This window comes from Micromys minutus, assembly GCF_963924665.1.
Source record: "Micromys minutus genome assembly, chromosome: 10".
Classification (NCBI taxonomy): Eukaryota; Metazoa; Chordata; class Mammalia; order Rodentia; family Muridae; genus Micromys; species Micromys minutus.
Window position 1 is genome coordinate 12,046,760 of NC_137979.1, and position 16,218 is coordinate 12,062,977.

General features: G+C 46.8%; 1 protein-coding gene across 4 annotated transcripts; it reads left to right on the forward strand.

The window, feature by feature from the left end:
* Window positions 1-418: 418 nt before the first annotated feature.
* Window positions 419-15,806, forward strand: NLRP3 (NLR family pyrin domain containing 3; the record flags this gene model as incomplete). 4 transcript variants are annotated; one of them, XM_080923809.1, is made up of 9 exons in its annotated part: window positions 419-701; window positions 4,050-4,163; window positions 5,011-6,766; window positions 8,388-8,558; window positions 9,267-9,437; window positions 11,742-11,912; window positions 14,765-14,935; window positions 15,384-15,554; window positions 15,691-15,806. In XM_080923809.1, the coding sequence occupies 9 exons, from the start codon at window positions 419-421 to the stop codon at window positions 15,788-15,790; spliced, it is 3,108 nt and encodes a 1,035-aa protein (XP_080779935.1). In that variant the 3' UTR covers window positions 15,791-15,806. The 4 variants fall into 4 exon arrangements, with proteins under 4 accessions (XP_080779935.1, XP_080779936.1, XP_080779937.1 ...); XM_080923810.1 differs by lacking the exon at window positions 11,742-11,912; XM_080923811.1 differs by lacking the exon at window positions 8,388-8,558.
* Window positions 15,807-16,218: the final 412 nt, after the last annotated feature.

Below are 16,218 nucleotides of genomic sequence, written 5' to 3' on the forward strand. Positions count from 1 at the left end.
CTTTGAGATTTTTCTGAGTTAAGAAACTTTAAAAACTGTAGCAATCTATGGGGTACTCCAAGATGTTTCAATATTAGCATCTAGTTTTCTGGGTTTCAGATAATGTCATTTTCTGAAAGTGGAGACTTATTTTTTTTAAAAAGATTATATATTTATTATTTTTAAGTCCACTGTAGCTGTCGTCAGACACATCAGAAGAGGGCATCAGATCTCATTTCAGGTGGCTGTGAGCCACCATGTGGTTGCTGGGATTTGAACTCAGGACCTCTGGAAGAGCAGTCGGTGCTCTTAATCTCTAAGCCATCTCTCCAGCCTGGAAGTGAAGACTTTTAATAAGATTCTTCTTTACTCACACGAGACTTTTATTCCTGCTCTCCCAGTGTAGACCTAAGCTCAAAGACCCTGGAAAGAGCTACTGATGAAGATGACCAGGGTCCGCTGCAAGCTGGCCCAGTATCTAGAGGACCTTGAAGATGTGGAGCTCAAGAAATTCAAAATGCATTTGGAAGATTACCCACCCGAGAAAGGCTGTATCCCAATCCCCAGGGGCCAGATGGAGAAGGCTGATCACTTGGATCTAGCCACACTCATGATTGACTTCAATGGGGAGGAGAAGGCATGGGCCATGGCCGTGTGGATCTTTGCAGCTATCAACAGGCGAGACCTTTGGGAAAAAGCTAAGAAGGACCAGCCAGAGTGGAGTGAGTGAACAAGATGGGTTTTTTTTTTTTTTTCTTACAGCAAAGTACATATGACATAAAAGGTGGGATTTTAGTAATTCTACACAAGAAAACATGGTTATGCAACCAGCTTCTCATCTTGCACAACTGACACTCCCAGCACACTAGATGATAAGTCCCCATTACCCAACCTCATCTCCTAGCAACCACCATTCTGTTTTCTGTACCTGTGAACTTTACCACTATGGATTTTCCATGCAGAGTCATGAAGCATTCATTTGTCTTTTGTGGCTGGCTTCTTTCACTTAGCGGAATGTCTTCATGCATGTCAGAATTCCCTTCTTTGAAAAGATGAGTGGTGAATACTCACGTGTGTATATTACACCGTGCTTATCTCATCTATGCATATCCAGTTGCTATGGATAACTATGTTTACTCAACATCTCCCTTTCTTTGGTTTTGAGTTAAGAGTCTCAAATATCCCAGGCTGGCTCCAAACTCAGAGTCCTCTTTTTTCTGCCTTCTAAGTGCTGGGAGGTGATGCCCTTTCCTACACAGAAGTTAGCATGTTTGAAATGCTGATTTACTATCATGGGTTTCCCTTCTCTCCTGGTGGGGTATGAGAGAAAGCAGTGTGCCTTTTCTAATTCTGTAAAACCTCCAGTCTCAGTTTTCTCTTACCGCCAGGAGCCTATGGTGGTTGGTATCACACTCTCAAGTCTTCTCAGTGCTGAGGCCCCTTCTGGTTCCCCAAACACTTCACAGCAGTCGCTGGTCTGCTCCAAACCATGGAAGCAGCAGAAGGGAGTCAGAATAACCGAAGTCCCAGGCAGAGGATGTGGAGTAGGAGCAGCGGTGGAAGGAAGTAGTCACAGGAGATGCGGATGCTGGCTGGGGTGGTGTTACTTGGTAGTAGAGCCTCTCTCCCTGTTATGCACAAGGACCTGGGTTCCACCCTTAACCACTGGGCCAGCAGGAGATGAGGAGGTGTGTGGCAGTGGTGATCCAGGAGAGAGAGACGGAACTATGTGGCAATCCAATTGTGCATCATGATGCGGCTGCAATTGTTCCTGTACTGAGGATGTGTGCAACAGGGGTGAAGTGTTAATCTCAGCGATAGAAGTCCTGACTGAGCGATTTTAGGTCTTCTTCAAATGAAAACATTAAACATGTTTAGCTATTTATTTTGCGTGCTTTTATGTGTGTGCTATGGCACATGCATGGAGATCAGAGGACAACTTCCAGAGGTTGGTTCTTTTTACCGTGTAGGTATTGGGGATCAAACTCAGGTTATCAGGTTCATGTCTTTGCTCTCTGAACCAGCTCTCTCTGGCTCTATACTAGGTAGTTGGTTTTTGTTTGTTGGTATTTTTTTTTAAAATAAGATTTATTTTGGACTGGATGTAGCAGCACATGCCTTTATTCCCAGTATTTGAGAGGTAGAAGCAGGTGGATCTATGGGAAACAGAGGCCAGACTGGTCTACAGAGCAAGTTCCAGGACAATCAGGACTATGTAATAAAGAGATCTGGTCTCAAAGAAAACCCAGAAAACAACAAAAATTTTACTTCATGTGTATTGAGTGTTTTCTGCAGGTCTATATGTGCACTAGGTGGTAGTACCTGAAGAGGACAAAAGAGGATGTCATGAGCTACAGACAGTTATGAGCCACCATGTGGGTGCTGGGAATTGAACTCAGGACCTCTGGAAGAGCAACAAGTGCTCTTAACCACTGAGCCACCGAGCTCCAGGAGCTCTGTACAAGGCAGTTTTAAACTCTGTACAGTCGTGTTTTTCTTTCAGTAACTCCAGGAAGAAGTTCTAACTACCCAGGATTCCCCAGTCGGGATCAGTCACAGTAAGAGCAAAGGCCAGGCAAGACTATAAAAGTGTAACCATGTGATTTTGGCTTTTATATCTAGATTTTGGGCATAACAACTGTTGTCAGTACTTGAAGTCCTTTTTGGGTTGAAGTGAGACATTGTGTGAGAATTGGGCTGCAGGAATGTTCAGATTTTTGTTTTGTGATTCCATTGCCAGTGGTGCTTTTTCTTTTCTTTTCTCTTCCCTTCCTTCTCTCCTGCCCATCCTTCTTTAGATAGGGTCTCACTGAGTAGCTGAGGATGACCTTGAACCCCTTCACTTCCTGGGTGCTAGGTATGTGTACTAACACCCTGTCTGGCTTATATCCATGCCAGGAAGGCACTTTACCAACTGAGCTACATCCCTGACATTATCTTCTAGAATAATCTGTTGTATGTCTTTTCCTGGTGGGGACTTTTGTTATGTTCTGGAATTTCCCCGGGAGGAAAGCCTGTATTATTCGGATGCTATTATTGTTCTTGGCCATAGGTACCTGTTGGCATGACCTTGGACTTTTCCATGGATAATGATGTCTAAACCTTAGCACAGAGTAAAAAAAAACTCCTCTGAGCAAAGTGTTACCTAGCATTTTCAAACTTTTCCTGTGAGTTTAGCAAGCCATTGTTCTGAACTACTTTAAAAAAAAAAGACTTATTTATTTTATTTATATGAGTACACTGTAGCTGTCTACAGACAAACCAGAGGAGAGTGTCAAATCCCATTACAGATGGTTGTGAGCCACCACATGGTTGCTGGGAATTGAACTCAGGACCTCTGGAAGAGCAACCAGTGCTCTTAACCACTGAGCCATTGCTCTAGCCCTGTCCTGAACTACTTAATTAGATTGACTGACAAGTTCACTTCTGAAGACCTAAAAATGTAGACACAGTAGCACAGGAAATGACCCACACGGGCTACAGACATCCACCTGAGCTCACGAGAGGTGAACCTGTGAAGAGAACATTGTGGATCTTGCACATGGACCCTAAGTCGGGGTACTGGGGACAGCCAGGGACAGATGAGAATGGCAAAGGAAACACTGTTTGATCTCATTTGTTCTCTGATGGATTTTTGGCCCTGGGAAAGACTTTCTGAGCTTGGGGATACAGTTATGTCTGATGATTGACAGCTCTCCTTTCAAAGTGAGGTGAGCAGAATCATCCTACTAGGCTTTTGAAGCGATAACTACCAAGAGTCTGCAGCTCTTGAGACATGTTTACAACCTTCTCCCCTCCCCACTTTTTTGTTTTTCCTCTTTGAAACATGTAGCCTAGGTTGGCCTTGACATCACTATGTAGCTGAGGATAACTCTGAAGTACTGATCTTCCTGCTTCCATCTCCCAAGTGCTGAGCTTAGAGGTATATGTCCTCATGCCTGGCTAAGCCACATCTAATTCAGAAGAAATAGGGAGTAGGGGCCTTTGACCCACCCCGTAGACTAGGTTCAATTCTGTCCTTTGCGTTAGGACTTTTAAAATGTACTTTGTGCTTTTTCTTTTGTGTGTAGATGGTGCATGCACATCTAATGTTTCTGTGGTATGCCAGGAAGACAGCCTTGAAGAGGAGTGGATGGGTTTGCTGGGATATCTCTCCCGCATCTCCGTTTGTAAGAAAAAGAAAGGTATGCATGGAGCCGCTGTTCTCAACTTTGTTTTGAGACTTGGATCAGGGGGCTGAGGAACGGGAAAGCAGGGAAGCTTGGCCATTCTACAGGGAACAAGGCCTGCCTCAGGAAGTCTGCCTTCACTGAAGGAGCACATGCACATTTGCATGGCTTCCTAAAGTCCTGGGGAAAGGTTTACTACAGATAGATGTGGGCTTCAGACTAAAGGTTCTGTAAGCCACAGTGCTGGCTTTCTGCCCTATCACGAGTGGAAAGTAAGTAACACTAGAATTTTGGGGCCCTGATACATTAGAGCAGTAGAGACAAATTATACCTCCTATTTTTCTTATATTTTGGGTTGTGAGCCTAGCCTTTCACGACTAAGCCCTCTGTCCATCTGAACCACCTATTTTTCTAAGCCAATCCTTACTTCCTCTAGAGGCCAAGCCACTGGCTTTCCTTTTAGGCGCCTGGCCATGTTTTAATATTTACTTGCATTTTATGTTGCCTCCGTACAAATTTGGAAAACAGTAATAGATATAATGAGGTCCCCGGAGAACACAGTGCCACCAGGGCTTACGGATCACAACCGCATAGGCTTCAAACCAGTCATAAGATGGTTGGCTGTTGCCGTGACAATCGTGCCACTACTGTATTAGTGACTACACCTCGCCATATACGTCTGAATGTCTGGCGAGCACATTGCTCTCTAGCTGACGGTCAGCACTCTGTGTTTGTTGTTGTTTCTGAATCCTCGCAACCCCTTAATGTTCCTCCCGTAATAGCATAGGACTGCTAACAGCTTAGTGCTGGGGAAGAGATGTGTGGGCTTTTCCTGATTTCTACCTTTCTGTCTCTGCTGCAGATTACTGTAAGATGTACCGAAGACATGTGAGAAGCAGGTTCTACTCTATCAAAGACAGGAATGCACGCCTAGGCGAGAGCGTGGACCTCAACAGACGCTACACTCAGCTCCAACTGGTCAAGGAGCATCCAAACAAGCAGGAGAGGGAGCATGAACTCCTGACCATTGGCAGGACTAAAATGAGGGACAGCCCCATGAGTTCCCTTAAGCTGGAGTTGCTTTTTGAACCCGAGAATGAGCAGTCGGAGCCTGTGTACACAGTGGTGTTCCAAGGAGCAGCAGGCATCGGGAAAACAATCTTAGCCAGGAAGATTATGTTGGACTGGGCATCGGGGAAGCTCTTCAAAGACAAATTTGATTATTTATTCTTTATCCACTGTCGAGAGGTGAGCCTCAGGACACCGAGGAGTCTAGCAGACCTGATTGTCAGCTGCTGGCCTGACCCAAACCCACCAGTGTGCAAGATCCTGCGCAGGCCTTCCAGGATCCTCTTCCTCATGGATGGCTTTGATGAGCTGCAAGGGGCCTTTGATGAGCACATTGGGGAGGTCTGCACGGACTGGCAGAAGGCTGTGCGGGGGGACATTCTGCTAAGCAGCCTCATCCGGAAGAAACTGCTGCCCGAGGCCTCTCTGCTTATTACGACCAGGCCGGTAGCCTTGGAGAAGCTGCAGCATCTCCTGGACCACCCCCGCCACGTGGAGATCCTAGGTTTCTCTGAGGCCAAAAGGAAGGAGTATTTCTTTAAGTACTTCTCAAACGAGTGGCAGGCCCGGGAGGCCTTCAGGCTGATCCAAGAGAATGAGATCCTCTTTACCATGTGCTTCATCCCCCTGGTCTGCTGGATCGTGTGCACTGGGCTAAAGCAGCAGATGGAGATGGGAAAGAGCCTGGCCCAGACCTCCAAGACCACTACTGCCGTCTATGTCTTTTTCCTTTCCAGCCTGCTGCAGTCCCGGGGGGGCATCGAGGAGCACCTCTTCTCTGTCTACCTGCCGGGACTCTGTTCACTGGCTGCGGATGGGATCTGGAACCAGAAAATCCTGTTTGAGGAGTGTGATCTGCGGAAGCATGGCCTGCAGAAGACGGACGTCTCTGCTTTCCTGAGAATGAACGTGTTCCAGAAGGAAGTGGACTGCGAGAGGTTTTACAGCTTCAGCCACATGACTTTCCAGGAGTTCTTTGCCGCTATGTACTACTTGCTGGAGGAGGAGGAAGAGGGCATGGCCGTGAGGAAGGGACCGGCAGGTTGTTCCGATCTTCTGAACCGAGACGTGAAGGTCCTCTTAGAAAATTACGGCAAGTTTGAAAAGGGCTATCTGATTTTTGTTGTACGTTTCCTCTTTGGCCTGGTAAACCAGGAGAGAACCTCCTATTTAGAGAAGAAACTAAGTTGCAAGATCTCTCAGCAAGTCAGGCTGGAGCTGCTGAAGTGGATTGAAGTGAAAGCCAAGGCCAAGAAGCTGCAGAGGCAGCCCAGCCAGCTGGAACTGTTCTACTGCTTGTATGAGATGCAGGAGGAAGACTTTGTGCAGAGCGCCATGGACCATTTTCCCAAAATTGAGATCAACCTCTCTACCAGAATGGACCACGTGGTTTCTTCCTTTTGTATTAAGAACTGTCGGAGGGTAAGAACACTTTCCCTGGGGTTTTTCCACAACTCACCCAAGGAGGAAGAAGAAGAGAAAAGAGGAAGGCGACCCTTGGATCAGGTCCAGTGTGGTTTCCCAGACCACAGTGTTGCCTGTTCTTCCAGGTAAGGAAATCTGGTGTCAGGCAGAAGGTGGCATGTGGCTTATGCTTTACGGCTACTTTTCTTGGTCTGTCTGTCAGTCCTTCTTTCTTTCCTTATTTCTGATTATTTCCCAAATATAATTGCCACGCTTCGTGATAGCGTGGCTGCCACCCTTTCCCTGGTTGAGAACAGCCTATGGTAGGCGGATGGATGGGATTGAGAAGGAAGCTCAACAAACTAAGGAATAAGCATTGGGGAGAGTGTGGCTTCAGCGCAGTGTGGGGCAGGCTGGGCATTGTGTGGATATGTCTGTAGACATTTGTTGCTCGTATTCTGGCGTAGCTCCAGCACACTGTTCCTCAACCCACGCTGCTGTAATGGATGCCCCAGACTAGGTTATTTTTGATATAAAAGGCTTATTTATTACGGTGGTTCAGGATGGGAAGTCTAAAAGATGGAGAGCCCCATGGGCTGCTTTTACCTGGCGGAAGGAGGAAAGCAGCGCCGCAGGGTCGGCCTTACACAAGATGCTGATATTCTCTGTGAGGGTCTACCAGATGGTCAGCCATCCTCCTCACCTGATGCCGTCGTTCTGAGACAAGGGTGTCTGTCTAGGGTTTTAAGGGTGGGGTGGACATGCAGATTGCATCAGTGGGAGAGAGGGGAAGAGAGAGGAGATAAGAGAAGGCAGATCTGCTCCTTCAGGACCTAACACAAGGTGGAGAGAGGATGAAAGGCCTGACAGGGACCACACTCTGCTGAGGAAGGGCAGGGACTCTGCTACAGCCCCTGATGAGAAGTGAGCTCTTACTCAGGTAACTGTCATTTTCTTTGCAGGGCACAGGCTAAGTTTATCACAGAGCCTTCCAGGAGGACTAAGTGCCTATCCCCCATCAGAGGCCCAGAGTCTCAAACCTGGCCCTGCATCTATACAAAGAAGCTCTCCTCTTTTTTAAAGCGAGGGTGTTGCGTAGCCCAGGCTAGCCTTGAACCTGAACTCATTCTGTAACTGAGAATGACCTTGAGCTCTGTCTTCTAGCCTCCGTGTTCCAAGTGCCAGGATTACAGGCACTGGGAACATGTTCTGTTGTGATGTAGTGTGAAGGGCCAAATCCAGGGCCTCAAATGTGCTAGTCAAGCCCCAACCCACTCAGCTATGTCCCGTGCCACAGGCTTTCCGAATCGTAATGAGTGCTACAGGATATTCTAATGTGACTCCCTGGAAAGGACTATAAAAATTAAAAACTGCCACTGTAGCTGTGTATCTCTTTTAAGACTCAGACTTTACTTCTGCCGTTGCAGCCTGGCCTCGGGATTTTCGACGGCACTCCTGATGCATCTGTGCAGACTGAGCCAAAGATGCTCTTTGGCCATGTAGGCTGCAAGTTCAGAGCAGGGGAACAACAGCTGTCTAACTGGGAAGGAGGTGCCCGAGGGTGTTTGCAATAAGCCAAAGGTTTATTTCTTTGCATCTCAGAAGGAACCTCTCTACCCAAATCTCACCGGACAGTAGATCTGTGACTGGTGACGTAACACTTCAGAGACTTTTCTATGAACGGGTGTCAGGACCCCTGTCCTGAGCTCCAGTTTGTTGTTACTGGAAAATAATGTCCTCTTCTGTCCTTCTCCCTTGCCACTGTAGACTGGTGGACTGCTGCCTCACTTCTAGCTTCTGCCGAGGTCTCTTCTCAAGTCTAAGCACCAACCAGAGCCTTACTGAGCTGGACCTCAGTGACAATACTCTAGGGGATCCGGGCATGATGGTGCTGTGTGAGGCACTTCAGCACCCAGGCTGTAACATTCAGAGACTGTGGTAAGTCCGTGTGTGTGTGTGTGTGTGTGTGTGTGTGTTTTGAGTATATATACGTGAAAATATTAGTGTGAGTGTGTGAGAGTGTGGATGTGTGAGTGAAAAGTGCATGAGAGAGTGTCTACATGTGTATATGTGTGAAAGTGTAAGTATGTACAAGTGTGTGAGAGAGTGTGTGTGTGTATGTGTATGTATGTGTGTTTGTGTGCATGTGTGTGTGTGTATCTGTGAAGAAGCTTCCACCATTACAAACTCAGGAAGGCAGGAGCTCCAAGCCCACTGCCCTTTTCATTTACAAAGCAGGCTGTACCTACCCTTTGTGCACCCGAGACATAGATCAACACGAGTTTGGTGCATTCACAAGGCCCCTCCCACTTCTAAGGTGTCCTGTGTGTTGCTCAGGAGCTCTGGCTACCCCAGAACACATGGCTCCCGCCTGATGCAGAAACTGCATCTAGGCTGGAGAACAATAGCAGCGATGGAGGCTGTGTGAGCCGGCTCTCCATCTGTTAGATAAGTCCCTGAGATAGTCAGTTTAAAAGGAGGAACGTGCTGTTTTTCTGTTCTTAAGGTCCCCCATCAGTGACCATACATCCCATGTGTCTTCCTCTAGTCTCCCCCCTCCCCATACATGTAGGCGTGGGGCACATATAGGATCTAGATTCTGAGAGAGGCTGTACTCTGATGTCTGATTCTGTTTTTGCTGTGAAGGCTGGGGCGCTGCGGACTGTCCCATCAATGCTGTTTGGACATCTCCTCTGTCCTGAGCAGCAGCCAGAAGCTGGTGGAGCTGGACCTCAGTGACAATGCCCTGGGGGACTTTGGAGTCAGACTGCTGTGTGTGGGGCTGAAGCATCTGCTCTGTAACCTGCAGAAACTCTGGTGAGTCTGGCCACCTCCCCCAGGCAGATCTGCTGTGGAGGCCCCACACAGGAGCTCTGCTTCAGGGAGATACAACCAGCCATCAGCTCATGTGTGAGGAGGAGAAATATTCTCAGTGGCCTGGAGGACTTCCTGTGTTCCCTTCTGCTAGTTTGCCAGTCATTTGGTCAGCCTGTGACTGCCGTGGGGGAAGTTACATGTGAAAATATAGAAGCGGTGGGTGTGCGTGCGTGCGTGCGTGCGTGCGTGCGTGCGTGCGTGCCTATCTGTGTGTGTTTATAAATAATCAAATTAACTAGTCTGCCTTTAAGATACCTGAGGAAACAGAAACACTACAAAGCATCATGGAAGAAGAGATTTGAGAATTCATAATAACTCCTCAGACTAAATAGCAAAGGAAAGGCAGTGCTTAAGCAATGGAGCACTTATTGTGTGGAGTCCTTACTGAGCACTTCTAGGAGACTAGAATTCTAAAGAGATAAGAGAGCCCGAGGGCCGGGGCTGCAGCTCAGTGCTTGCCTGGCATGTGGGAAGCTCCTCAGCACCAAATCAAACCAGCAAACCAGATGCGGTGGCAGAAGGGTCAAAAGCTCAAACTCATTTTTGGCCAGCCTGGGCTACATGAGACCCTGCCTCAAAACAAAAACAAAAATAAACAAACAAAACCAAAAAAAAAAAAAAAAAAAAAAGAGAGAGAGAGAGAGAGACAGAAACAACAGCAACAACAAAACCCCACTTGATCAGGTGGTGGTAGCAGCTCATAGTGCAGAAACTGTGATTATAGAAAGAAACCCACAACAAACAAATAAGAAACTGGACGAATGTGGGTAAAAACTTGGAGAATCGGTACTTGTCTCTCTAGTGTAGTTGTCCTTACCTGGTGGGTTGAGACCCTGCTGGGGGGGGAGGGTCAAACCACCCTTTCACAGGAGCTGCCTAAGTGCGTCAGAAAACACAGATATTTACAGAAGCAAAGCCACAGTTATGAAGTAGCAATTAAATATTGTTATGGCTGGGGGTCACCATGGAGAACTGTATTAAAGGGTCGCAGTGTCAGGAAGGTTGGGAACCACCATCTCTAGCAGGAATGTAAAACAGCAGCCAGCAAGAACCTAAAGAGCATGGCGGTCAATTATTCTCACACAGAGTACGGAACTGTGCTTGATCCGTGTTTTCGGGTGTGTCTGCCAGCTAGGCAGCCACGTTTGCACACATGAAGTTCAGAGCATACCAGTAACAGCAGCCAGAGGTTAGAAACTTCTCTGTGTCTGTGGATGGACAGTGGCCGGAAGGTGCCTCTGCACATACGCAGCTTTGAACAAATTGTGACACTTGCTAAAATCTTCACGAGCCTTGAGGGTGTTCTACCAAGTGAGGTGAATCTGTCACAGAGGGCAAACACTATGACTGCACTTATATAACATTACTGAAATTCATAACGTAGGCATAACAGTAGCTTCCAGGGACTGGGCAGGAATGAATGGGAGGTTTTGCTTTGTTTTAATGGGTAGAGAGAATTTCAGTTTTGTAAAATAAAGGTGATCAGAAATGGATAGCAATGATGGCTACTCTTAAGATCACTGAGTTCTTCTTTTTCCTCCTCCTCTCTTCTTCTTCCTCTTCCTCTTCCTCCTCTCTTCCTCCTCCTTCTTCCTCCTCCTCTTCTTCTTCTGGTACTGGGAGCTGGACCTATGTCCTCCCACATGCTAGACAAACACTCTACCCCACCCTTTTCCTTTTCATATTGAGTCAGGGTCTTGCTAACTTGCCCAGGTACCCCTTAGCTTTGGATCCTCTTGCATTAGCTTCCTGAGTAGCTGGGACTGCAGGCCTCTGCTACCAGGCCTCAATAAAATTCTGCTCTGAACATTGTTAAGATGACAAATTTCATCACACACACATTAAAAACCTGTTTTTACATTGTGTGTGTGTGTGTGTGTCACACACACACACACACACACACCCATGCATATAGGCATGCCATCGAGTTTGTGTGAAGGTCAGAGAGCAACTTTTTGGAGTCAGTCAGCTCTTTCCTACTATGTGGATTCTGAGATTAAACTCAGGTTGTCATGCTTGGTAGCAAGTGATTTTACTCACTGAGCTGTCTCCCTTGAGCCCATATATACATTTTATTTCTATAAAACAGATGAAGGGAGAAGAAAAGATGTTCTTGTACAGGCCTATTAACTTCTTCAAATGGGGAAGGGAATGAGAACTGTGTGGAGCTAAGGTGCAGATTTTAGCCAAGGAGGTGCAGAGTACGGGAGAGATAGCACTGACCTTGTTCCCTCTGCATGGAAGGTTGGTCAGCTGCTGTCTCACATCTGCATGCTGTCAGGATCTTGCAATGGTTCTGAGCTCCAACGATTCCCTGACCAGACTGTACATTGGAGAAAATGCCTTGGGAGACTCAGGAGTTCAAGTTTTGTGTGAAAAGGTGAAGGACCCACAATGTAACTTACAGAAGCTGGGGTAAGTAAGTCAAATTCTCCTTGGAGATCTTTCATTTGAGAAGCATGGATGGGGCCCCTCTAGAGAAGGTTCATCTGCTGGAGATGAAGGTGGGACTCGCAACATCAGCACCAGAAGTGGTTTGAAGCTCCAACTTCGTGTAGTGCACAGCTGGGATTCTGTACTGAAGATTCAAGTAGCCGTGGGTTTAGCCAGCTGTGGGTTAAAAATATTAGAAAAAATTATGTCTGTACTTAACATGTATGGACCTTCCTCTTGGTCATTGTTCTCTGAACAACACAGCATAAGTACTTACAGTGTAGCACACACGCATGATGTCCCGAAGTTGACTAGAAATAGGCTCAGTCCATGGGAGGATGCACAGAGGTGATGTGCAAGCACTGCATTTTACGTGAGGGACATGACCATTTGCAAATCTTAGCATCTGTTGGGGTGTCTTGAGGCCAGTTACCCAAGGACACTGGGGGACAGTTATATTACTGCTGATGAGATAGGTTCTACTGACTTACGGCTGGACAGTCAGAGCTTCATAGTTTGAGAGTAATTTGTGCTACATAAAACCATGTCTTAAAACAAAACAACAACAACAACAACAAAACCCTAACACTAACAAGAGACTTTTTCTGAGGGAAAATCAATGAATCATAATCAATAACCAAATTAACCATAAGCCTAATGCTTCCTTGGCTTATCCTGTGAGCATAGCCCTAGTCGTTACCAAATTGCTTTCCTAGAATGTTAAGGTGTTGCCATGGCTTTTCCAGAGCAATGTGGCTTCCGATGTTTTGTTTGGTCAACTGTTGTGATTTGGCCTCTGAGCTTTCCAAGTACCTTGGACTCTGCTGTGGGAGCTGATGGCAGAAGTGACCTTGTTTGCACACACAGCACTCTAGGAGGGGTGATGCACTAGGGCACAGAACAGAATGTAGTCTGTGTTGCCCCTTCAGTCCTTAGCTTGGCTCTTGTCCCGAGCTTTTGTCCATCCAGCACATCCCCCTCGAGTTCCTTTCCTCAATTGCTTTATCAGTCTACATACTGATCCATGAAATTATTCACCAATATCTTTTATCCAACTATCTATCTTTTTGTCCAAACATTCTGCATGCCTGCGTTTACTAAGGTTGCTATAGCATAGAACCCAAAACATAATGGCTCTGACTTAAAACTTTGCCTCAGTTCTCAAGGTGAGTGTTAAGGCATTAGCAGAGCTGGTGCTTCTGAGGGCCACGAGCAAGGGTATGTTTGTTGTCTCCCTTCCCGACAGTCCTTGGTACCTTACCTTGCAGAAGCATCACCTGATTGTGGCCTTCATCTTCACACAAGCTTCTTTCTCTCTGTGCCTCTGTGTGTAACGCTGAGTCCCAAGTTCTGGTCCTAAGATTTTATTTATTTATTTTTAATTATGTGTACAATGTGTGTTGGGGAGACCATTGCATGTAAGCATAGTGCCAAGGAGATGAGAAGAGGCATTGGACCCCTTGGAATTAGTACCGCAGGTGGTTGTGTTGTGGTCTGTCTGACATGGGTGCTGGGAACCAAACTGGGTCTTCTGGAAGAGCAGTAAGCTCTCTTAACTGCTGAGCCAACTCTGCAGTCAGAAGCTCTGGTCCTAAAGAGGATGTCAGTTATTCCAGATTTGGGCCCACCTAGTGACCTCATCTTAACCGATCATATCTGTGAGGTTGTGAGACTTGGTGTCCAGTTATGGTCACATTTTAAAGAACTGAAATTTCATTATATAAAGTTTTGGAAGAACAGAATTCAACCCAACACTGTAGTTAGCTATTCAAACTACAAACCCAATAGAAGTATTTTTCTTTGACTTGCCTTCCATTTATCTGGTCTAGTTTGGAGCACAAACACCCACAGTACCAAACACCAGCATTTATCCACTCATTAATTCAGGGACTTCTGGGTAAATTTTTACTGTTACAGGTCACTCTGTAAAACACATACTTGTATGTGTAACTTGATGCACATGTGTGTGCACGTGTGTATTTCTTTCGAAGTAGGTTTCCTAATGTGTAGCATAAATTACAAAAATTTGTAGCCGTTTTATATATGACCTTCTCTTGAACTTTAGCATCATCTGTTCTAGTCTCTGGACTAATACATTAGTTGCATAATGTATTCTAATCTCACTTCCCCTGTGCAACAGAAGTGTCACACATGGAGATATAAAACGGGCTTAGCGATTATCCCGCACTGGCCCTGCTGGAACTTGCTAAGCAGAGGACTCTCCGGAGGCTTCCCAGCAAGTTCACAGAGGGCACTTACAGATTTCACTACTCTCACTTCCTTCTTTGTTGCGTCTTTCCTTCTTTCCTCCCTTCGGAGGAAAACCAGCTTTCACCCCCACCTTCTCCCTGGTTCTATGTTGTATTGATGGAGTTTTATGTTCTGAAGGCCTGGCCTGGCCTTCTATCATTTTTTTCCTATCACTCATTCATACCTTGCCTGGGAGGCATCAGGCTCCGGATGGGCCTCTGCAGTGTCAGGGGGTCTTAGTTAGGGAAATGTGGGGTGTTCGTTTAGGTGAGGTGGCATGGAGGAATCTATGAGAGAAGTGTGCATCTGATCGTTTGCTTGTCTGTCTGTCTGTCTGTCTGTTTGTCTGTCTGTCTGTCTGTCTCTCTCTCTCTCTCTCTCTCTCTCTCTCTCTCTCTCTGTCTCAGAGCATGTGCTGAGACTGTTGTCCATCTCTCCTGTGGGATTAAGAAACGTGGAGCCCTGCTTTGGATGCAGCATATTCAAGATGCTGGCTTCTGACCTTTAAGTTGGAAGGATGCAGCTCACAGTGACACACTGTTTGAGAGAGTCTGGGTACTGAGAACTCCTCCTTCTTCCTATAGGTTGGTGAATTCTGGCCTTACTTCAGTTTGTTGCTCATCTCTGGCCTCTGTGCTCAAAACCAACCAGAACCTCACACACCTCTACCTACGAAGCAATGCCCTCGGAGACATGGGACTCAAGCTTCTCTGTGAGGGACTCCTGCATCCCGACTGTAAGCTACAGATGCTGGAGTGAGTCCGCGGGCTGCCTGAGGTGGTGGGAATGAGAGGTGTGAGGCAGGCCGTGGAGTCACGAGAGGCAAACCTGTGTCTGGGGAGTGAGGAGTTCCTGGTGTCCTTTAGAGAGAACTGGGAGGTTTCTAGAAGGTGTAAAGGTTAAAAGTCGAGCCTCTGCCACCACAGTCCAACCAACTGCAAACAAATTCATTTGGTTCTTTGATACTTTGTATCAATGAATCTGGGGGGAGCTTGGAGGTCAACTAACGTATTTCTGTTACTGATTTGGTCTGCACAACCCAGCACATGGGGAAAAGAAACTTGCTTCTAAAGAGGGGAGAAAAGTGTCACATAAAGCGGCTTCACGCTGGTCAATCTGAGGCTTTTTATGCAAATGAAACAATCCGCAAGTTTGGATGGTCAAGGCTAGTTTCTTTACTACATCACTCTCCTTTTCTCAAAGATTAGACAACTGCAGCCTCACCCCACACTGCTGCTGGAATCTCTCCACAATTCTGACCCACAACCAGAGCCTTCGGAAGCTGAACCTGGGCAACAACAGCCTGGGCGATCTGTGTGTGGTGACGCTTTGTGAGGTTCTGAAGCGGCAGGACAGCCTCCTGCAGAGCTTACAGTGAGTGTGTTCTGCAGAGAGGTCTCATGGGCGGGGTGGGGGTGGGCGCCGATGAGGGTGACCAAAACCAGAGTTTCTCTGGAATAATTTGCAGTTTTCTGAAGTCTAATTCACGGTGTTTTTTCTGTTTTCACAGGTTGGGTGAAATGTATTTGAATCATGAAACAAAACGTGCCTTAGAAGCGCTCCAGGAAGAGAAGCCGGAGCTGACGATTGTCTTTGAGATTTCTTGGTAGAAGCAGGACTGCCAGGTGCCACAGTCCTTCCCCGAGCCCTAGTGCACCCTGTTCTTCACTGCCATCAAAGCCTCCTTCAGCATCAGGACCACAGTCAGGGCTCTTTTAGCATAGGGTCTGGAGCAAAGGCCTGTGTGGGACCAAGTGTGCTTTCTCCAGTGAAGACATAGATAATGTGAAACTGCCCGAGGACACCCTTCCTGCCATGTCCTCAGTTGGCAAGATGTCCCCTCTTGGTGACTTCATGGAACCAGCTTCTAGAAAACACATTTTCTGTCCTTTTCTTCCTCCTCCTCCTCTGCCACTTAAAAAAAAAAAAATCTGTCTTCCTCCCCCTTTTCTCCATTTGTCCTGTGTCTGTTTCTCATTTTCTTGATCTTTGCTCACAGTATTGTTCTTGTCTTCCTGTTAACTGACCAGACCACCCA